Source organism: Bos indicus x Bos taurus, chromosome 6 (genome assembly GCF_003369695.1).
Source record: "Bos indicus x Bos taurus breed Angus x Brahman F1 hybrid chromosome 6, Bos_hybrid_MaternalHap_v2.0, whole genome shotgun sequence".
Taxonomy (NCBI): Eukaryota; Metazoa; Chordata; class Mammalia; order Artiodactyla; family Bovidae; genus Bos; species Bos indicus x Bos taurus.
The window spans coordinates 66733193-66758103 of NC_040081.1; the positions used below are offsets into that span (position 1 = coordinate 66733193).

A 24911-nucleotide genomic window follows, 5' to 3' on the forward strand; every position below is an offset into this window, starting at 1 on the left:
CATCATCTAACTAAAGAAATCAACGCACTGTTAACACACAAATAAAAATCACCAAAGCATTCAATGTTCTAGGAATGTTAATTGCATCTGGCCAAGGAGAAACACATACAGAAGGGAGAGAAAATGACTAGCAGTCTAATTTATTTTTTAATGCACTTCAGTAAGACAAGATTAAATTACATTTGCAAATAAATGGACCTTAATGTAGCTCAACAAAGTACCTCTTTTGTAATCATGGCTGAACTTGGAAATGATAATACAAATGTTTAACCCTCATAACTTAGTATCCATGTCAGTTCAGTTCAGTTCAGTAGTTCAGTCATGTCCAACTCTTTGCAACCCCATGAATCACAGCACGCCAGGCCTCCCTGTCCATCACCATCTCCCAGAGTTCACTCAAACTCACATCCATCGAGTCGGTGATGCCACCCAGCCATCTCATCCTCTGTCGTCCCCTTCTCCTTCTGCCTCCAATCCCTCCCAGCATCAGAGTCTTTTCCAGTAAGTCAACTCTTCGCATGAGGTGGCCAAAGTACTGGAGTTTCAGCTTTGGCATCAGTCCTTCCAAAGAACACCCAGAACTGATCTCCTCCAGAACGGACTGGTTGGATCTCCTTGCAGTCCAAGGGACTCGCAAGAGTCTTCTCCAACACCACAGTTCAAAAGCATCAATTCTTCGGTGCTCAGCTTTCTTCACAGTCCAAATCTCGCATCCATACATGACCACTGGAAAAACCACAGCCTTGACTAGATGGATCTTTGTTGGCAAAGTAATGTCTCTGCTTTTGAATATGCTGTCTAGGTTGGTCATAACTTTCCTTCCAAGGAGTAAGCGTCTTTTAATTTCATGGCTGCAATCACCATCTGCAGTGATTTTGGAGCCCAGAAAAATAAAGTCAGCCACTGATTCCACTGTTTCCCCATCTATTTGCCATGAAGTGATGGGACCAGATGCCATGATCTTCGTTTTCTGAATGCTGAGCTTTAAGCCAACTTTTTCACTCTCCTCTTTCACTTTCATCAAGAGGCTTTTTAGTTCCTCTTTACTTTCTGCCATAAGGGTGGTGTCATCTGCATATCTGAGGTTATTAATATTTCTCTTGGCAATCTTGATTCCAGCTTGTGCTTCTTCCAGCCCAGCGTTTCTCATGATGTACTCTGCATATAAGTTAAATAAGCAGGGTAACAATATACAGCCTTGATGTACTCCTTTTCCTATTTGCACAGTATCCATGTCAATTGCTGTCCTTTATTCATGTGAAATGCTAGGCTGGATGAAGCACAAGCTGGATCAAGATTGCCAGGAGAAATATCAATAACCTCAGATATGCAGATGACACCACCCTTATGGCAGGAAGTGAAGAGGAACTAAAGAGCCTCTTAATGAAAGAGAATGAAAAAGTTGGCTTAAAACTCAACATTCAAAAAGCTAAGATGATGCCATCCAATCCCATTACTTAATGGCAAACAGATGGGGAAACAATGGAATCAGTGACAAACTATTTTCTTGGGCTCCAAAACTACCATAAATGGTGACTGCACCCATGATTTTAAAAGACGTTTGCTCCTTACATGAAAAGCTATGATAAACCTAGATAGCATATTAAAAAGCCAGAGACATTACTTTGCCAACAAAGGTCTATATAGTCAAAGCTATGGTTTTTCCAATAGTCACGTATGGATGTGAGAGTTGGACTATAAAGAAGGCTGAGCGTAGAAGAATTGGTGTTTTTGAACTGTAGTGTTGGAGAAGACTCTTGAGAGTCCCTTGGACAACAAGGAGATCAAATCAGTCCATCCTAAAGGAAATCTATCCTGAATATTCATTGGAAGTACTGGTGCTGAAGCTAAAACTCCAATACTTCGGCCACCTGACACAAAGAGCCGACTCATTGGAAAAGACCCTGATGCTGGGGAAGACTGAAGGCAGGGGAAGAAAGGGACAGAGGACGAGATGGTTGGATGGCATCACTGACTCAATGGACGTGAGTTTGAGCAAGCTCCAGGAGTTAGTGATGGACTGGGAAGCCTGGCGTGCTGTGGTCCATGGGGTTGCAAAGAGTCAGACACGACTGAATAACAACCAACACAAACTCAGTTCTTTAGTAGATACATACTAGTTATTATTAAATTACTAGACCAGAGAGGTCTAATAATTTGTTGAGCATCTCTATGTCTTTTTTAATTGACATAAAATTCTAATCTATTTTTGACATGCAGGATTACAAAGAAAAAGTGTTTCAATTATCAAACATTCCTCTATAATTTCTTTTTTAAAAAAATACATATTAACTTATTCCATTAATACTTATTCAGCATTATGTGCCAGGTATTGTCTCATATACTGGGAATATGCAAGATTGGAGAGGGTTCCTGGCCCAAGAAATTTATATTTAAGTAGGGGACTATAAAGAACTTGTAACAGAATATCTTCATATATACTGAGAAAAGATAAAGCAGAACCTATAGGAGACTCAATTGAAATGTTACAGTAAAGAATTTTAAAAGTTTCTGAATTATTTAATTTTCAATACATAAACTAGAATGATTACAAAGTTATCTTCCAAAATAATTTTCATTCACGCACACTGCAGTAGCCTTCCCTGAATGTGAGACAGGGATGAACTTGTAGCTACATCGAGAAGAATTGCACATAACTTATAACTCGTATTTTGCCAGAGCAATTCACTGCCTAGGAAGCCATGTCAAGTAATCCAAGGTAACTGTAATTCCCCACTTCCTTAAATGAATTTTTTCTGACTCAGTTGATATTCTGGCCATACATCACACATCAGCTATTCTCTAAAGCGATTCTGAATCATTATATTAGTTTGATTTTGTAAGTCCAGGATCTTCCTCATTTTATCATGACAATATTTTTACTAAGGATCAAGGTATAGCTCAATGAAAAAATTATAAACAATACAAGTTACATATATATTTACACACGAAAAAGAATATACTACGGACATTTATGTTGCCATGTATTATAATTATCAAATCAAAGATCAAAACATCTAACAATGCAAGTGAAATTTTCAATAACACAATTCATATAATAATTTAAACATCTGTTAATGTAACATTACTTAGTAATGAAGCTTAAAAATGTTTGACTTATTCCTTATTAAGCACACTACTAAATTAGGATTCTCTACAAAATGGACACCTAAGAAAAAACACTATTTAAAAAAAAAATTTTATATTATTTGAAATTTGATTAGCTACATTTGTTTTTCTATGTAAAATGGCAATTTTTAGACTTTTTTTTAAGGTTGATATCACATATGCTTGTAAAATGCTAATTTTAGTAAACCTCACACAATTTACACATATCCCATATTTGTGATGTTATTTACTGCCAACAGAGAATTTCTTAAAATCGTGAACATCGCCTACTACCAATTTTAGAGTTAAAAAACAGCTGAGAGCAAATGCTCCAGACAAAACTTTGAGATATAAACGGATAGCAGTAGAGGTGATACTGCCGCTATTGTCTAAAAAGGACAATTTCTGTACTTTTATCATAAAATCAAATCCTATGTATTAACACAGGTACAGCATGTAAAGAGTACCAAAGTAAAAGTCGTACCATTTTGAGCTAGCACAAAGATACAGAGACATATACGCCAAGTGTTAAAGCTGGTTGTCTTAGGAAAAGCAAGGAAGGAGAAGGGATGAGGGCAAGAAAAGAGAGAAGAAATTATAGCAAAATATTTATGGCATAATTATTAAAAGAAAGTGTTTTAAGCATATCATAACCATGTACACATTCAATCCAAGGACATTACCTTTTTTTTGTCAGTGCAGGAATCTGTTTCAGTTACTTTGTGACACTCTTTCATACATGTATGATTCTGACAGGTTAAGGTTCGTCCGCAAGCTCTTTTACAAGAATAAGGTCCTACAGCATGACATGGTAGAGGGCTCACCTTAAAATTTAAGAAAAAAAGGAAAATTAGCAATATACACCAGAGAAGGCAATGGCAACCCACTCCAGTACTCTTGCCTGGAAAATCCCATGGAAGGAGGAACCTGATAGGCTGCAGTCCATGGGGTCGCTAAGAGTAAGACACGACTGAACATCTTCACTTTCACTTTTTACTTTCATACAATTGGAGAAGGAAATGGCAACCCACTCCAGTGTTCTTGCCTGGAGAATCCCAGGGACGGGGGAGCCTGGTGGGCTGCTGTCTATGGGGTTGCACAGAGTCAGACACGACTGAAGCAACTTAGCAGCAGCAGCAACGTACACACATACACAGCCTACTGGAAGCATGTTTCCAAAATGATTGTTATTCATTTGAGAACAAGTTCTATCTGATACATTTCATTAATAATTACTATCAAAATCAAAGTAATCTATCAAAAAAAAATCCAAAGAATGAATGCCAAAAAGCAAAATATCCTATTCCTAAAAGGGAAACTCAACAATATAATGCTTCTGTAGTGAATGCATATTCATAGGCTAATTCTCAAATAAAAGCACTGTATATTTTTGAATACTTAGTAGACAAACTCTTATACTCTTTAGAGCACTAAAAAGACAATACATTGACTTTGTTATTTCTAATACCCATCATATAGAAGAGGAATATATTAATAGATTGTAAGCTTTAGTTAAAGCTTGTGCCTGTAACTCACCTCATGTTTTCCAAGACATTCCCTATAAGAAAAAAAATGAAAACATTATACATTCTTCAAAAAGAATATTTTTAAAGCAAAGATGCTAACTCTACTGGTTTTTAAATTAACAAAAAATAAACACATATGGAAATAATAAGTGATTACAGAAAGATTCCAGGATACAAAGTTAATATACAAAAGCCAACTGCTGAACTGGAATTTGAAATTAAAAACACACCACCATTTACATCAGGGCTTCCCTGATAGCTCAGTTGGTAAAGAATCCACCTGCAATGCAGGAGACCCCAGTTCGATTCCTGGGTCAGGAAGATCCACTGGAGAAGGGATAGGCTACCCACTCCAGTATTCTTGGGCTTCCCTTATGGCTCAGCTAGTAAAGAATCCGCCTGCAACACGGGAGACCTGGGTTCAATCCCTGGATTGGGAGATCCCCTGGAGCAGGGAAAGGGTACCCACTCCAGTATTCTGGCCTAGAGAATTCCATGGACTGTATAGTCCATGGGGTCACAAAGAGTAGGACACGACTGAGCAACTTTCACTTTCACCATTTATACTATCACACAGAAAAATGAAATACTTAAGATATAAATCTAACAAAATAAATAATAAGATCTATATGAAGAAAACTATAAAACACTGCTAAAGAAATAAAAGCAGACCTAAATATATGAAGAGATATTTCATGTTCATCTTTAGAAAGGTGCAATGCTGTTAAATGTCACTTCTTCCCAACTTCATCTAGATTCAACACAATTACAATCAAAATCCCAGCAAGTTATTTTGTGGATATCAACAAACTGATTCTACGATCTTTATGGAAAAACAAAAAAACCCAGGATAGCCAACACAGTACTGAAGAACAGAGGCAAAGAGCTGACACTACCCAACATCAAGCCTTATTATAAGGCTACAGTGATTAAGATAGTATGGTATTAGTGAAAGAACAGACAAACACATCAATGGAACAAACAGAGAGCCCAGAAACAGACTCACAGAAAGATAGTCGATTGATCTTTGACAAAGGAGAAAGGCAATTAAACGATGAAAGGACAGACTTTTCAGCATACGGCTGGTGCTGGAACAAAGGAACATCTACATGGAAAAAAATACAAACAGACTTTACAACTTTCTGAAGTTACGTCAAAATGGATCAAAGACCTAAATGTGAAACGCAAAACTATAAAACACAGGAGAAGATCTAGGTGACCTTGAGTTTGGTGATGACTTTTTAAATACAACACCAAAAGCACAATCCAGGAAAGAAAAATGGCTAAGTTGGACTTCATTAAACCCAAAACATCTGCTCTGCCATAATCACTTAAATAAGAACACTTAAATGAAAAGATAAGCCACAGACTGGGAGAAAATATTTGGAAAAACACAGCTGGTAAAGGACTTTTATGCAGAATATAAAAGAACTCTTAAAATTCAATAATAATAAGTCAAACAACTCAATTAAATCAATGGGCAAGATCTGAACAGAGGACACTTTATATATATACAAATGGCAACTGAGCATATGAAAAGATGTTCAACATCATTTACCATTAAAGAACTGCCAATTAAAACAGCAATAAGATGTTGCTGTTACTACACACCCATTAGGACAGCTAAAATTCAAAACACTGACAATAATATTTGCTGGTAAGGATGCAGGGCAAAGGGAACTCTCACTCACTGCTGGAGAGAATGCAAAATGGCGCTCTCATATAGGTAAACATAGGTCTACCATATGATCCAGAATCAGCACTCCTAAACATTTACCCAAATGAGTTGAAAGCATATGACCACAAAAAACTTACACATGAACGTTTACAGCAGCTTTCTTCATAACTGCTACAACTTCGACAACCAAAATGTCCTTCAATAGGTGAATGAATAAACAAACTGTGGTACAATGGAATATTGCTTAGCAATAAAAAGAGATGAGCCATCAAACCATAAATAGACATACAGGAAATTAAATGTAAATTATTAAGTGCAACATGCTAAAAAGGCTATATACTGTAGGATTCCAACTACAGGACAATTTGAAAAAGGAAGAATTCCAGAGACAGTAAAAGAAAGAAAAAGATGAACAGTTTCCAGGGGCTTGAGGGACAGGCAGGTGAGGGATGAACAAGTGTAGCACAGGATGTTTTTAGGGCAGTGAAACTATTCTGATGCAGGCAGGACATTATGCACATACAACTGAAAAAGTATATCCTAATGTAAACTATAAACTTTAGTTAATAACAATGTATCAGTATCAGTTCCTCAGCTGTAAAAAATTCTGCTCTAAGAAAGAAATTATATTACCTGGATAGTTCATGTGACAAATAATAAATTTCAACATATACCTCATAATAATAATTATGTTACACATGCCACTGAAAAAGCATTATGTCAGAGTTAGAAAGACCTTTATATATATGTTTTTGGTTTTTAAACTGAGATAAAATTCACATGCCATAAAGTTTACACTTTTAAAGAATTCCACACTAATGTATTAATAACAGGGGAAACTGTGTGTGAATGGCAGGAAAACAAGACCTCTTTGTACTTTCTGTGAAATTCTCCTGCAAACCTAAAAAGTCATCTTTTAAAAAAAGTCTATTTAAAAAAACAAAACAAATATTTTATATCCCTTTCGAGAGACTAGTTTAGAAATTGTCATGTGATCCAACTCTGGCCAATGAAAAGTGAAAAGAATTTTATTATGGGAAAAATTTCCTCAGTCTTAAAAGAAAAGGATGGCTGAAGGCACAAATATCTTCCATTTCTCCCTTTGGAAACTTCACTAACTGGATGGGAAGTTTATCAGAAAGGAAAATAGCCAGAGAGCAAAGACTATATAAAGGGTACAAAGTAAGGACAAAATTTGGGCCCTCAATGAGGTATCTGAATTAATCAGATTAACCAACTAGGAAGCAGTTCTAACACCAGTCTAACTGTGCAAGAAATAAATGTTACCATGTTGCTTTTAATTTAGAGTTTCTGTTACTTGAAGCTAAAGGCACCCTAAATGATACAGCACATATTATATATATTATACATACATATTCAGAATTCTTATACCACACGGCCAAATTATTATCAAATGTAATGTTATTTTTAACAAGAGGACAAGAAAACAAAAACACTGTACAATAATAAGAAATTACATTGCCTTGATAATTCATGTGACAAGTAATATTTTTAATATATACTTTACAATAATTTTGTTATGCATGTTACTAAAAAATCATATCAGTGTTAGAAGGATCTTTATACATGTTCTTCTCCTTTTTAAAACTGAGATAAAATTCACATACCATAGAATGTAGACTTTTAAAGAGTACAATTCAGAGGTGTTTAGTGTACTCACATGGTTGTGTAACTAAAATCACCATGACTTAATCCTAGAATATTTTTATGACCCAAAGAGAAGCCGTGAAACAATCAGAATCATTCTCCATGGTCTCCTATCCCCAGACTCTGCAACCACTAACCTACTTTCTGTCTCTATGGATTTGCCTACTATGGACATTTCATATAAATGTATTATGTGGCCTTCAGTGTCTGGCTTCTTTCATTTATTTTTTTATTTTTTTTTAAACTTTACAATATTGTATTGGTTTTGCCAAATATCGAAATGAATCCACCATAGGTATACATGTGTTCCCCATCCTGAAACCTCCTCCCTCCCCATACCATCCCTCTGGGTCATCACAGTGCACCAGCCCCAAGCATCCAGTATCGTGCATCGAACCTGGACTGGTGACTCATTCCACATATGATATTTTACGTATTTCAATGCCATTCTCCCAAATCATCCCACCCTCTCCCTCTCCCACAGAGTCCAAAAGACTGTTCTATATTTCAGTGTCTATTTTGCTGTCTCGTATACACGGTTATTGTTACCATCTTTCTAAATTCCATATATATGTGTTAGTATACTGTATTGGTGTTTTTCTTTCTGGCTTACTTCACCCTGTGTAATAGGCTCCAGTTTCATCCACCTCATTAGAACTGATTCAAATGTATTCTTTTTAATGGCTGAGTAATACTCCATTGTGTATATGTACCACTGCTTTCTTATCCATTCATCTGATGATGGACATCTAGGTTGCTTCCATGTCCTGGCTATTATAAACAGTACTGCGATGAACATTGGGGTACACGTGTTTCTTTCATTTCTGGTTTCCTCAGTGTGTACGCCCAGCAGTGGGATTGCTGGATCATAAGGCAGTTCTATTTCCAGTTTTTTAAGGAATCTCCACACTGTTCTCCATAGTGGCTGTACTAGTTTGCATTCCCACCAACAGTGTAAGAGGGTTCCCTTTTCTCCACACCCTCTCCAGCATTTACTGCTTGTAGACTTTTGGATCACAGCCATTCTGACTGGTGTGAAATGGTACCTTAGAGTGGTTTTGATTTTCATTTCTCTGATAATGAGTGATGTTGAGCATCTTTTCAAGTGTTTGTTAGCCTTCTGTATGTCTTCTTTGGAGAAATGTCTATTTAGTTCTTTGGCCCGTTTTTTGATTGTGTCATTTATTTTTCTGGAATTGAGCTGTAGGAGTTGCTTGTATATTTTTGAGATTAGTTGTTTGTCAGTTGCTTCATTTGCTATTATTTTCTCCCATTCTGAAGGCTGTCTTTTCACCTTGCTTATAGTTTCCTTTGTTGTGCAAAAGCTTTTAAGTTTAATTAGGTCCCATTTGTTTATTTTTGATTTCCAATATTCTGGGAAGTGGGTCATAGAGGATGCTGCTGTGATGTATGTCGGAGAGGGTTTTGGCTATGTTCTCCTCTAGGAGTTTTATAGTTTCTGGTCTTATGTTTAGATCTTTAATCCATTTTGAGTTTATTTTTGTGTATGGTGTTAGAAAGTGTTCTAGTTTCATTCTTTTACAAGTGGTTGACCAGTTTTCCCAGCACCACTTGTTAAAGAGATTGTCTTTAATCCATTGTATATTCTTGCCTCCTTTGTCAAAGATAAGGTGTCCATATGTGCGTGGATTTATCTCTGGGCTTTCTATTTTGTTCCATTGATCTATATTTCTGTCTTTGTGCCAGTACCATACTGTCTTGATGACTGTGGCTTTGTAATAGAGCCTGAAGTCAGGTAGGTTGATTCCTCCAGTTCCATTCTTCTTTCTCAAGATCGCTTTGGCTATTTGAGTTTTTTGTATTTCCATACAAATTGTGAAATTATTTGTTCTAGCTCTGTGAAGAATACTGTTGGTAGCTTGATAGGGATTGCATTGAATCTATAAATTGCTTTGGATAGTATACTCATTTTCACTATACTGATTCTTCTGATCCATGAACATGGTACATTTTCCATCTATTAGTGTCCTCTTTGATTTCTTTCACCAGTGTTTTATAGTTGTCTATATATAGGTCTTTAGTTTCTTTAGGTAGATATATTCCTAAGTATTTTATTCTTTTCGTTGCAATGGTGAATGGAATTGTTTCCTTAATTTCTCTTTCTGTTTTCTCATTATTAGTGTATAGGAATGCAAGGGGTTTCTGTGTGTTGATATTATATCCTGCAACTTTACTATGGTCATTGATTAGTTCTAGTAATTTTCTGGTGGAGTCTTTAGGGTTTTCTAAAGGATCAGAGGATCATGTCATCTGCAAACAGTGAGAGATTACTTCTTTTCCAATTTGGATTCCTTTTATTTCTTTTTCTGCTCTGATTGCTGTGGCCAAAACTTCCAAAACTATGTTGAATAATAATGGTGAAAGTGGGCACCCTTGTCTTGTTCCTGACTTTAGGGGAAATGCTTTCAATTTTTCACCATTGAGGATAATGTTTGCTGTGGGTTTGTCATATATAGCTTTTATTATGTTGAGGTATGTTCCTTCTATTCCTGCTTTCTGGAGAGTTTTTATCATAAATGGGTGTTGAATTTTGTCAAAGGCTTTCTCTGCATCTATTGAGATAATCATATGGTTTTTATTTTTCAATTTGTTAATGTGGTGTATTACATTGATTGATTTGCAGATATTGAAGAATCCTTGCATCCCTGGGATAAAGCCCACTTGGTCATGGTGTATGATCTTTTTAATGTGTTGTTGGATTCTGATTGCTAGAATTTTGTTAAGGATTTTTGCATCTATGTTCATCAGTGATATTTGCCTGTAGTTTTCTTTTTTTGTGGGATCTTTGTCAGGTTTTGGTATTAGGGTGATGGTGGCCTCATAGAATGAGTTTGGAAGTTTACCTTCCTCTGCAATTTTCTGGAAGAGTTTGAGCAGGATAGGTGTTAGCTCTTCTCTAAATTTTTGGTAGAATTCAGCTGTGAAGCCGTCTGGACCTGGGCTTTTGTTTGCTGGAAGATTTTTGATTACAGTTTCAATTTCCGTGCCTGTGATGGGTCTGTTAAGATTTTCTATTTCTTCCTCGTTCAGTTTTGGAAAGTTGTACTTTTCTAAGAATTTGTCCATTTCTTCCACATTGTCCATTTTATTGGCATATAATTGTTGATAGTAGTTTCTTATGATCCTTTGTTTTTCTGTGTTGTCTGTTGTGATCTCTCCAGTTTCACTTCTAATTTTATTGATTTGATTTTTCTCCCTTTGTTTCTTGATGAGTCTGGCTAATGGTCTGTCAATTTTATTTATCCTTTCAAAGAACCAGCTTTTGGCTTTGTTGATTTTTGCTATGGTCTCTTCTGTTTCTTTTGCATTTATTTCTGCCCTAATTTTTAAGATTTCTTTCCTTCTACTAACCCTGGGGTTCTTCATTTCTTCCTTTTCTGGTTGGTTTAGGTGTAGAGTTAGGTTATTTATTTGACTTTTTTTTTGTTTCTTGAGGTATGCCTGTATTGCTATGAACTTTCCCCTTAGGACTGCTTTTACAGCGTCCCACAGGTTTTGGGTTGTTGTGTTTTCATTTTCATTCGTTTCTATGCAAATTTTGATTTCTTTTTTGATTTCTTCTGTGATTTGTTGGTTATTCAGCAGCGTGTTGTTCAGCCTCCATATGTTGGAATTTTTAATAGTTTTTCTCCTGTAATTGAGATCTAATCTTACTGCATTGTGGTCAAAAAAGATGCTTGGAATGATCTCAATTGTTTTGAATTTACCAAGGCTAGATTTATGGCCCAGGATGTGATCTATCCTGGAGAAGGTTCCATGTGCACTTGAGAAAAAGGTGAAATTCATTGTTTTGGGATGAAATGTCCTATAGATATCAATTAGGTCTAACTGGTCTATTGTATCGTTTAAAGTTTGTGTTTCCTTGTTAATTTTCTGTTTAGTTGATCTATCCATAGGTGTGAGTGGGGTATTAAAGTCTCCCACTATTATTGTGTTATTGTTAATTTCTCCTTTCACACTTGTTAGCATTTTTCTTACATATTGCGGTGCTCCCGTGTTGGGTGCATATATATTTATAATTGTTATATCTTCTTCTTGGATTGATCCTTTGATCATTATGTAGTGACCGTCTTTGTCTCTTTTCACAGCCTTTGTTTTAAAGTCTATTTTATCTGATATGAGTATTGCTACTCCTGCTTTCTTTTGGTCCCTATTTGCATGGAAAATCTTTTTCCAGCTCTTCACTTTCAGTCTGTATGTGTCCCCTGTTTTGAGGTGGGTCTCTTGTAGACAGCATATGTAGGGGTCTTGTTTTTGTATCCATTCAGCCAGTCTTTGTCTTTTGGTTGGGGCATTCAACCCATTTACGTTTAAGGTAATTATTGATAAATGATCCCATTGTCATTTACTTTATTGTTTTGGGTTCAAATTTATACATCCTTTTTGTGCTTCCTGTCTAGAGAATATCCTTTAGTATTTGTTGGAGAGCTGGTTTGGTGGTGCTGAATTCTCTCAGCTTTTGCTTGTCTGTAAAGCTTTTGATTTCTCCTTCATATTTGAATGAGATCCTTGCTGGGTACAATAATCTGGGCTGTAGGTTATTTTCTTTCATCACTTTAAGTACGTCTTGCCATTCCCTCCTTGAAGAGTTTCTACTGAAAGATCAGCTGTTATCCTTATGGGAATTCCTTTGTGGCTTCTTTCATTTAGAATGAAAATTTTCAAGGTTCAGCCATGTAACATGGAAATATATCAAAAAATCATGCATTTTTATGGCTGAATCATATTCCATTGTTTGTTGTGGTCCACACAGTCAAAGGCTTTGGCATAGTCAATAAAGTAGATAATTTTCCGACACTCTCTTGCTTTTTGGATGATCCAATGCATGTTGGCAATTTGATCTCTGGTTCTCTGCCTTTTCTAAAACCAACTTAAACATCTGAAAGTTCATGGTTCACGTACTGTTGGAAGCCTGGCTTGGAGAATTTTGAGCATTACTTTACTAGCGTGTGAGATGAGTGCAATTGTGCAGTAGTTTGAGCATTCTTTGGAACTGGAATGAAAACTGACCTTTTCCAGTCCTGTGGCCACTGCTGAGTTTTCTAAATTTGCTGGCATTTTGAGTCCAGCACTTTCACAGCATCACCTTTTAGGATTTGAAATGGATCAACTGGAATTCCATCACCTCCACTAGCTTTGTTCATAGTGATGCTTCCTCAGGCCCACTGGACTTCGCATTCCAGGATGTCTGGCTCTAGATGAGTGATCACAACATCATGATTATCTGGGTCTTTAAGATCTTTTTTGTGCAGTTCTGTGTATTCTTGCCACCTCTTCTTAATATCTTCTGCTTCTGTTAGGTCCATATCATTTCTGTCCTTTATTGACCCCATCTTTGCATGAAATGTTCCCTTGGTATCCCTAATTTTCTTGAAGAGATCTCTAGTCTTTCCCATTCTATTGTTTTCCTCTATTTCTTTGCACTGATCACTGAGGAAGGCTTTCTTACCTCTCCTTGCTATTCTTTGGAACTATGCATTCAAATGGGTATATCTTTCCTTTTCTCCTATGCCTTTCGCTTCTCTTCTATTCACAGCTATCTGTAAGGCCTCCTCAGACAACCATTTTGCCTTTTTGCATTTCTTTTTCTTGGGGATGGTCTTGATCACAGCCTCCTGTACAATGTCACGAACCTCTGTCCATAGTCCATCAGGCACTCTATCAGATCTAATCCCTTGAATCTATTTGTCACTTCCACTGTATAACAGTAAGGGATTTGATTTAGGTCAAACCTGAATGGTCTAGTGGTTTTCCCCCTACTTTCTTCAATTTAAGTCTGAATTTGGCAATAAGGAGTTCATGGTCTGTGCCATAGTCAGCTCCCGGTCTTGCTTTTGCTGACTGTATAGAACTTCTCCATCTTTGGCTACAAAAAATATAATCAATCTGATTTTGGTATTGACCATCTGGTGATGTCCATGTGTAGAGTCTTCTCTTGTGTTGTTGGAAGAGGATGTTTGCTATGACCAGTGCATTCTCTTGGCAAAACTATTAGCCTTTCACCTGTTTCATTCTGCACTCCAAGGCCAAATTTGCCTGTTACTTCAGGTATTTCTTCACTCCCTACTTTTGCATTCCAATCCCCTATAATGAAAAGGACATCTGTTTTGGCTGTTAGTTCTAGAAGGTCTTGTAGGTCTTCACAGAACTGTTCAACTTCAGCTTCTTCAGCATTACTGGTCAGGGCATAGATTTGGATTACTGTGATACTGAATTGTTTGCCTTGTAAACAAACAGAAATCATTCTGTCATTTTTGAGATTGCATCCAAGTACTGCATTTCAGACTCTTGTTGACTATGATGGCTATTCCATTTCTTCTAAGGGATTCTTGTCCATAGTAGTAGATATAATGGTTATGTTAGTTAAATTCACCCATTCCAGTTCATTTTAGTTCACTGATTCCTAGAATGTCAACGTTCACTCTTGCCATCTCCTGTTTGAACACTTCCAATGTGCCTTGATTCATGGACCTAACATTCCAGGTTCCTATGCAATATTGCTCTTTACAGCATCAGACTTTACTTCCATGACCAGTTACATCCACAACTGGGTATTGTTTTTGCTTTGGCTCCGTCTCTTCATTCTTTCTGGAGTTATTTCTCTACTGATCTCCAGTAGCATACTGGGCACCTACCAACCTGGGGAGTTCATCTTTCAGTGTCCTATCTTTTTGCCTTTTCATACTGTTCATGGGGTTCTCAAGGCAAGAATACTGAAGTGGTTTGCCATTCCCTTTTCCAGTGGACCACGGTTTGTCAGAACTCTTCACCAAGACCCATCCATCTTGGGTGGCCTTACATGGCATGGCTTATAAGTTTCATTGAGTCAGACAAGGCTGTGGTCCATGTGATCAGACTGGTTAGTTTTCTGTGATTGTGGTTTTCAGTCTGTCTGCCCTCTGATGGAGAAGGGTAAGAGGCTTATGGAAGCTTCCTGATGGGGGAGACTGACTGAGGGGGAAATTGGGTCTAGTTCTGATGGGCAGGGCCCTATTTCAGTAAATCTTTAATCCAATTTTCTGTTGATGGGTGGGGCTATGTTTCCTCCCTGTTATTTACCTGGGGCCAGCCTATGGTGGAAGTAATGAAGATAATGGCGACCTCCTTCAAAAGGTCCCATGCATACTGCTACACTGAGTGCCCCTAGCCCTGCAGCAGGCCACTGCTGACCCACACCTCCGCCAGAGACTCCTAGACATTCACGAGCAAGTCTACTTCTGCTTTATTGACTATGCCAAAGCCTTTGACTGCGTGGATCAAAACAACTGCAAAACATTCTTAAAGAGATGGGAATACCAGACCACCTGACCTACCTCTTGAGAAATTGTATGCAGGTCAGGAAGCAACAGTTAGAACTGGACATGGAACAACAGACTGGTTCCAAATAGGAAAATGAGTACATCAAGGCTGTACATTGGCACCCTGCTTATTTAACTTATATGCAGAGTACATCATGAGAAACGCTGGGCCGGAAGAAGCACAAGCTGGAAACAAAATTGCCAGGAGAAATATCAATAACAGCAGATACGCAAATGACACCACTCTTATGGCAGAAAGTGAAGAAGAACTAAAGAGCCTCTTAAAGAAAGTGAAAGAGGAGAGTGAAAAAGTTGGCTTAAAACTCAACATTCAGAAAACAAAGATCACGGCATCTGGTCCCATCACTTCACAGCAAATAGATGGGGAAACAATGGATACAGTAACAGGCTTTATTTTGGGGGGCTCCAAAATCATTGCAGATGGTGATTGCAGCCATGAAATTAAAAGACGCTTGCTCCTTGGAAGAAAAGCTATGACCAACCTAGATAACATATTCAAAAGCAGAGAATTACTTTGCCAACAAAGGTCTGTCTAGTCAAAGCTATGGTTTTTCCAGTAGTCATGTATGAATGTGAGAGTTGGACTATAAAGAAAGCTGAGCACGAAAGAATTGATGCTTTTGAACTGTGGTGTTGGAGAAGACTCTTGAGAGTGCCTTGGACTGCAAGGAGATCCAACCAGTCCATCCTAAAGGAAATCAGTCCTGAATATTCATTGGAAGAACTGATGCTGAAGCTGAAACTCCAATACTTTGGCCACCTGATGCGAAGAACTGACTCATCTGCAAAGAGCCTGATGCTGGGAAAGACTCAAGGCAGGAGAAGAGCATGACAGAGGATGAGATGGTTGGAAGGCATCACCGACTCAATGGACACGAGTTTGAGTAAATTCCAGGAGTTGACGATGGACAGGGAGGCCCGGCATGCTGCAGTCCATGGGGTCACAAAGATTCGGACACATCTGAGCAACTGAACTGAACTGATATTCCATTGTATGGCTAAACCACATTTTGCTTATCCATTCATCAGTTGACAGACAATTGAGTTGTCTTCACTTTTTGGGCTATTAGTAATAATGCTGCTATGGACATTCATGTTCAAGTTTTTGTGAACATATATTTTCAATTTTCCTGGGTATAGATCTAAAGCAAAATTGCTGGGTCATATGGTAACTTTCTGAGAAACTACCAAAATGTTTCCAAAATAGCTACACCATTTTACAATCCCAATAGCAATGTATAATGGCTCCAATTTCTCCACATCTTCACCAACACATCATATGTCTATTTTATTTTAGCCTTCCCAGTGGGTATAAAATACTATCTCTTGGTGGTTTTGATGTATATTTTCCTAACTGGTGACATGGAGCATCTTTTCACATGTGTTTATTATCTATTTGTAGATCTTCTTTGAAGAAATACCTGTTCTAAGTCTTTGACTATTTTGAAATTGGATTATTAGTCTTTTTGTCTCTCAGTCTAAGAATTCTTTACATACTCTGGATAATATACTCTTATAAGATATATATTTACATTTTCTCCCATTCTGTGAGCTATCTTTTCAATTTTTTCATAGTGTCCTTAACGTACACTTTCTTGATAATGTCCTCTGACTTACTTTTTATGAACTCCAATTTATTTTCTCTTGTTGTTTATGTTTTAGGTGTCATATCTAATAAAACAATCCCTAACCCAAGGACACAAAGATTTTATTCTATGTTTTCTTCTCAGAGTTTAGTAGTTTTAGTCCTTAATTGTAGGCCTCTTATCCATTTTGAGTTACTATTTACATATGCTGTGACGTAAGAATCTGAGCTAATTTTCCATGTGAATATTCAGTTGTCCCCAAACCATTTGTTACAAAAAGCATTCTTTCCCCTATTTAATTATTCTGACGCCCTTGCCAAAAATCAACTGACCATAAATGCATGCACTTACTTCTGGGCTGTCAGCTCTATGCACTTGACCTTTATGTATATCTGGATGTCAGTACTACAGTTTTTGGTCCTCTTTAAATTCTAACAATGTTTTATAGTTCTCAGTGTGGAAATCTTGGATTTCTTCTATCCAAATTTATTTAACAATTTGTTAAATAAACAAAATGTTTATTCTTCTTAATGTTATTGGAAATGGAACTGTTTCCTTAGTTCAATTTTCAGACTGTTCATTGTTAGTGGATAGAAATAAAATTGACTTTTGTATATTCATGCTTCTTATAACCTCATTAAACTCATTTAATATCTCTAATAACTTGTGGAAAGATTCCTTAGGATCATCCATACACATGATCATGTTATCTGAAAATCCAAACAGTTTTACTTCATTTTCTAGTCTAATTGCTCTAGCTAGTATGTTTAGTATAGTATTGAACAGAAGTAGCAGAACAAACATCCTAGTCTTGTTCCTGATATTCAGGGTGAAACCTTTAAATCTTTTACCATTAAGTGTGATGTTAACTATGGGTTTTTCATAGACATCCTTCATTAGGTTGAGGAAGCTCCCTCTTACTCCACGACTGTTGAGTGTTTTTATCAAGAAAATGTGTCAGATTTTGTCAAATGTTTTTCTGCATCTATCAACTGCCTTTTACTCTACTGATGAAGTACTAAGTTGATTGATTTTAATCAATTATTGATGAATGAATGACTGAGGTTGATTCAAATTCATATTTCTGGAATACACACATTTGGCCATGGTATGTAATTCTTTGTGCACATTGCTGGATTTAGTTTGCTAATATCTAGCTAAGAATTTTTGTATCTATATTAAAAAGGGGATATTGGTCTGTATTTTTCCTGTCTTTTTCTAATTTATTATCAGGGAAATTCTAGCCTCACTGAATGCATCAGGAAGTGTCCCTCCTTAGTAAAACACTGGTGTTAACTCTTTAAAAACTAGTTATATTCAGATCTCCTACTTCTTTTTGGGTCAGTTTCAGTACAGTTATGTGTTTCTAAGAATCTGTCCATTTTCCACACAAACAGTAACCAAAAGAAGAGTAGGAGTGGCTATACTGACCCATTAAAACTCTAATTGGGGAAAATGACTCAAAAAAAGTTATCTAGAGGAAGATTTTAAGCAGTATGCAAAATATATTTGGAAAAGAATGAAACAGAAAGACAGACTACTTTACAGGCTACCAGGGAAGAGATACCAGGTTACCAGAGCCACCAGGGAAGCCCACTTTACAGGCTAGGCCTGACATAATGATGAACTACAAAAAGAAAAAGGGGAGAAGTTTCTTAAGATATGCTTTGGACTATGTCAAAAGGTCTTAAAGACTCTGCTCCCAATGCAGAGAGCCCAAGTTTCCAAGTCAGGGAACTAGATCCCACATACCCCAACTAAGAGTTCACATGTTGCAACTAAATATCTCACATGCCACAACCAAAATAAATTAAAAAAAAAAAAAAAAGCTAAAATTCTAATACTTACATAGGAATAGGAACTTGACATGGAGGACAAGGCAATGCAGTCTGAATAAATGCTGGTTCAGAAGGCTGTTCCCAAGGGCCTGTAGGCTGGTGCTACAAGTAAAATACACACCAATTTTAAGTCAGAGGAGCTAAACTGTATGGCCAGTTTAAGTATCTAAGAAAACAGTTCCAAAAATCCTCTGCTCAAGCAGGTTGAAATTTTTTCAAGTCATCAACAAATTGTGCTTATTGAAATATTTTACTACATCCTTAAATTCCATTACATTGTTTCCTTCTAACACATTTATATTAAAAATTGAGGCAGACTGCAGTTTTTAAATAACAGAACAAAGGCAGTATAGCATCCTCCACTTATTACAAGCCCAAACAAAACAAAACAGAATCACAAAATCTAAATTCCACCAGTAGAATTTAACCTCCATTGTTTGGTTCACTACTATCTCCCCAGCACCTAGAAAAATGCTTAACACATAGTAAGAATTCAGTAAATATTTGCTGAATGTGTGAAGGAATCTTTGAAGAAATTAGGAGATATTTATAACCCTACACCACAATATATGGAGGACTCACAAACTCATCTGCAAGATTATAAAATGACTATCATGCTGTTCTTACAAACATTTGTTTATTGGTTTCTTTTCTATACTGTAAGCTTCTAAAGACAGAAGGTCAAGTCTTAAACCTTATGTGAAAGTCACTCAGTCGTGTCCGACTCTTTGCGACCCCATGGACTCAGGCCAGAATACTGGAGAGGGTAGCCTTTCCCTTCGCCAGGGGATCTTCCCAACCCAGGGTTCAAACCCAGGTCTCCTGCATTGCAGGCAGATTCTTTATCACCTGAGCCACCAAGGAAGCCCAAGAATACTGGAATGGGTAGCCTATCTCTTCTCCAGCAGATCTTCATGACCTAGGACTCAAACCAGGGTCTCCTGCATTGCAGGTAGATTCTTTACCAGCTGAGCTACCAGAGAAGCCCTATACCTTATGACCCAGCTCCTATCACAGTGTTTAATATCCAGTAAGTAATTAATCATCGCTTGTTGTATGACTAAGTAAAATTAAGAAAACCTAACCCAGAGAAATGCATTATCTCTTAGTAATATTTGTTCTCTTACCCTGCCAGTTTGCTTTATTAATGCTTGATCATGACACGGAGCAGGACATAAGTGACCGCATTTCTCCAAAACCTTTTGGCAAGGTTGATGACATGGAGGACAAGAGCCAAAGTGACAGCGATGTTTTTCTTGACTTGTATGATGGCAAGTTGGTGGCCGACTAAATTATAAAATACAATTTTTTTAATTACTTTGATCACTGAACAATTGTATCTAAAGTACAATTATTTATTCATATATATATATATTCTGATTCCACACAGAATGATCATACTGTGAATATTAATATTTTAGAACATTAAAGCAAAACTGAAAATATTAACAAAATTAAAAATCAATATGAATTTAAATCTCTAAGGTATCAGATGTAAGTCTATGCAGAGCTTTGTACTAACCTGCACTGCTCTTTGCACTTGGGGGGTCTTGTGGTACGTTCTCGGCCACAGGGTACTGTCACCTTTGTATTACCACAATTGCACTTCACATCTACAGTTTCTGGGCAAGGGTAACAACTACCTAGAAAAAAAATGTCTGAAACTTAAAGAGAAAGTTCCTTAACTATCCAAATTCCCATCAACAGCAGAATCAATAAGTTTAGTATATTCACAGAATGGGATTCTACTATGAGAATAAAACCAGTATGAACGAACCTCACACGTAACACTGAGCAAAAGAAATTCAACACCAAGAGTATGATTCCATTTACATAAAATGAACAGGAAAAACTAAATCTACTCTGTTTAAAATCAGGATGATGATTACAAAGGACACAAAAATAGTTTTGGAAATGCTGGTAATGTTCTGTTTAGTAATGTGAGTTCTGATTATATGGGTAGGTTCCATTTACAAAAAGTCATCAAACTGTACACTTGCTATCTGTATACTTTTCTGTACCTACACTGGTACTTCAACAAAAAGTTTTAGAATTTCACTTAAAATTTGCTAAAAGTTCTAAGTAACAAATAACACATTATTAAAATTATATAAGCAAAATGGAGCTAAGTCTGTGGAAAATCTGTTAGCAATAATCTTTTTGGCTTAATTTCATACATACATTTATTCAAGTACATTATTTTAAGATAAATTCCCCAATATGAGTGACTTCTTTCATCAGATTATTAACAAGTACAGTCAATTTTCCATTAGTCATGCTCTGAGAAAAGACTAAATTGTAAAATCTCATTTTAGGCTATAATTCCAAATAATTCTCTTCTAAACATTTCAAAAGTAAACATCTTTAGAGTTTTAGTTTTTCACCTTCTTTTGTTATGGGTTGGTAGAAACATGCAAAACCAACTGAAAAGAAATCTTTTAAACTGGGCTAAAAAGTTCTCCCCAAGGCTTTGACATTCTCTTAAGGGCTTTCTTTCTACTCTGTTTTCCCAGTAGGGCACCCCATTAAAAATGAAATAATAAAAAAGGAATAAAGAGTCTTCAACTAGGAAGTATCTCAAGACACTGCTGCCTAGGTGTCAGACCAAGCAAAATAATGAACAGCAGTTAACCTAATAAAAAACAGATTAAAGATGACAAACAGCCTGGTTAAAGATTCTATAAGTTCAAAACAAACAAAAGTTAAAAATATTTAATAAGTTAAATAATGACCACAGAAAACGAAAACAAAAATCATCATAGGGAAAAAACACACATGTATCATACAAATTACCAAACTTAGACTTCAGAGTTTTGGTAAGTATAATCCAATGAAGTATTATCCTGATGGTAATGCAAACCAAGTCATCCTGACTCACCTGAACAAACTTTATTTTGTTCCTTCCAAAAGAATGACTAGATGTCACATTTTTTAAAAGTTAATAGCAATATTTATGTCTGTTCTTACTCAGCACATTGTATCAATTTCCACACTTAACAATGATCATTTTCATTCATCTTCAGCAATTCAGAGAGGAACTTATCAAACAATATCTTTTCACCATCCTAAACTACAGTATTAGTTTTCTTTTTTTTTAATTAAATCTTGAGAATAAGGGATAATTTCCCTGAACAGTCTTCCTAATGAACCCATTACAAATACTTGTACAACATGACAAATAAACTAAAATAACTTCAGTTACAGTATTTTTTAAATGAAAAAGGAGCATAGAGTTACAGTGATCAGTGGGTCAAAAGCCCAATAATTCTGGAATCATAACCATAGATGGTCTTAAACTTAAAAGAACTATAAATTGAACTTTCATATATTCACAATGCAAACATGCAGACAGCATGCTCTTCCTATGAGTTACCGTATAACTTAAGATTATGAAGGTGTCTAGAATAATGAAAAATGACATAAAATAATGATTTTACATATCTTATGCAATTGTGGTAAGAGCTGGACAATGGTATTTTCATACACTTTCCATTAAGATAAATTTTGTTAGGGGCTAGTAAACTTTTTTAAAAATAAACATTCTGCCAAACAATAATAATAATAATTGAACCCAGATCTGATCAAACCACTAGTCCCACTAATAGTTTATAGGAAATACAGAGGAAAATGCCAAAAATTCAATAATACCACAGAGATGCATTCTGAAAAATCCAGACTCTATAAAACTGTATAGTTTTTTAAGTGACAAGTTTTTTAACTAGACAAACAATCTAGTTTCTTAAGTGACAAATGAAAAAGATGGAAAATCATAGAAAAAGAGGGAAATTACAGATTAACAGACTTTAGAGACATAAACCAACTACAATGTCAATCTTAGTAAGATTTCTGAGTCATACAAACTGAAGTAAAAAAATAAAGGTATTTATGAAACAACAAGATATGTGAACACCACGTATTTGCTGATATTCAGAAACAGATTAACTATTTTCAGGTTAAGAATCCATCTTTTAGAGATGCACCTTGAAGTATTTATGGGATCTGCTTCAAAGGAGTACAAGATGGGGATATGCTTTCAACATTTCTCCACTAAGTATGATGCTTGCTTTATGCTTTTTGCAGATACTGTATAAATCAGGTTAAGGATGCTCTCCTCTATTCCTGGTTAAGTTTTCATCATATACAGATTTTGAATTTTATTAATGGTTTCTCAGACATTTACTAAAATGATCTCATTTATCCTATAGTCTGTTAATGTGGTAGAAACATATTACATTTACTAATCTTAAACCAACCATATATTATTGCATGGATATCTTAATACCATCTAGCTGGATTTGAGTGGTTAAAACTAATTTCACAAACATGTTCATGAGTTAGATTGACCTGTAATTTTCTCTTACTTTCTCTGTAAGATAAATAACGAGCTGGGGCACAATCCTTTTTTATATATACTATCAAATAATTTACAAAGAGATTAAACTTATATATACCTTAAATGTTTATTTGTTAAAAATCAAGTGTAAATATCAATGAGACCTTTTTTTTCTTGGTGAGAAAATTCTCAACTACTGATCTAATTTCTTTGATGGTCATACAACCAGTCAAGTTTTCAACTTAAAGTGAAGGTCACGTTTTAACAGTGGCTTCTGAAACCCTAGACATATTCTCCTTTCCTCAGCAGTCCTTTATCCCACCATTTTTCTGACCTCATCTCCTTGGACAATCACTTCAGTCCTCTCAAACATTTCCGTCTTAAGGCATCTGCAATCCCACCGCCCCATCCCCATTTCCACAGCATCTGATCCCTACGTCTCTCAGGGTCCCCCTCACACATCATCCTACTTGACCATACTATGTAAAGCAGTATATATCATCCACTAACGTGATTTTAATTTCACTCTAATTCTCTTATTATACTTGTCACTATCTGATATTCTGTACTAATTTATTTATTTTTATTCTAATTAAGGGAGAATTACAAAATAAGTTCCATAAAAGCAGGTACTCTGTCAAATTGTTCACTCATGTAATCCCAGAGCCTGGTACTTAGAAGACACTCAAAAATACTTATTGAAGTTTTGGGTTCACATCCTGACTCTGTAACTAGTTCTATAACCTTGGGCCAATAGTCTTTGCCTTCTTCCTCCTTACACAAAACACTAATGTCATTCACCATCCAAGATTCCTGAAAGAACGAAGACATTAAGAGAGCTATCTAGCATCCACCTAATCCCAAAGGAAAACAACAAAAAACAGTACAGTAGTTTGTCCAAGGTCATATAGCTACTAAGTCCAGACTTGACTCAGACCTCTTAATTTAAGTCCATGCTCTTCCCACTACCATATACTATCTTTCAGGAGATTTCACTTCATACTAACATACTCCAAATGAGTAAAGTTAACTCAGTCTTCAACGTCTAATAACTTAGGGACTCCTGAGACCCTTTCAGGTGGTGTGCAAGATCTCATATACATAGATTACAATTTCCCAGAAGCTATGTGACAAGGGATATCACAATAGATCGAATGCAGAAGCAGATACGTGAATCCAGTTATCTTCTACTAAGCTGGACATTAAAGAAATCTGCAAAAATACAAAATACCATTCTTCCCACTAATTTTTTTTTTCCAGAAAATATTTATTTTTCACACAAAAAAAGTTACTGTATTAAGATGTAATGGATTATTACTATGCTTAAATAAAATAATAAATGTTATTATATTTTAATTTTAAATAGAATAAATATCAATAGATAAAACCCATATTAACAAAAGGTCTTTGGGTCCAAAAAGAGTTTAAAGGGGCCTTGAGATTAAAAATTTTGAGACCCACTGGAAAGAATATATCCATTCATTTACTAAACTTAATTTCATATAAATGTCTAAAATTCACAATAGTACTGAAAAACCTATTAGCTTAAGAACTATATGGGGAAGGTTGGGTAGAAGAAAGGAAACAATATGGTATTACAGAAAGAACTAAAGTTTATATTTAGAAGGCCTGTGTTCAAATCTTGGTTATGGTGCTTTGCTAGAAAATTCCCTAAGGAAATCACTGAATCCTCTTCAGCTTAAATGTCCTCGACCATAAAATAAGGATACTAGCGACTACTCTAATGTCTCAAGATTGTTAAGAGTAAGATAATAAATGTGAAAGCTCTCTATCAACTATAAAGCACTATGTAAATATAAACATAAAATTACAG

At 36.0% G+C, this 24911-nt stretch overlaps 1 protein-coding gene across 10 annotated transcripts in view; it reads right to left on the reverse strand.

The window, feature by feature from the left end:
• NFXL1 (nuclear transcription factor, X-box binding like 1) overlaps positions 1 to 24911 on the reverse strand; it is a 61808-nt gene that overhangs the window by 19098 nt on the left and 17799 nt on the right. For all 10 annotated transcript variants that reach the window (XM_027544435.1, XM_027544433.1, XM_027544430.1 and 7 more), the window contains exons 13-17: positions 20267 to 20387; positions 19872 to 20031; positions 18755 to 18846; positions 4645 to 4666; positions 3792 to 3932 (exon numbers count right to left, since the gene is read on the reverse strand). In XM_027544435.1, the coding sequence (XP_027400236.1) occupies positions 3792 to 3932; positions 4645 to 4666; positions 18755 to 18846; positions 19872 to 20031; positions 20267 to 20387 (536 nt within the window). The remainder of the gene's footprint in view (positions 1 to 3791; positions 3933 to 4644; positions 4667 to 18754; positions 18847 to 19871; positions 20032 to 20266; positions 20388 to 24911) is intronic.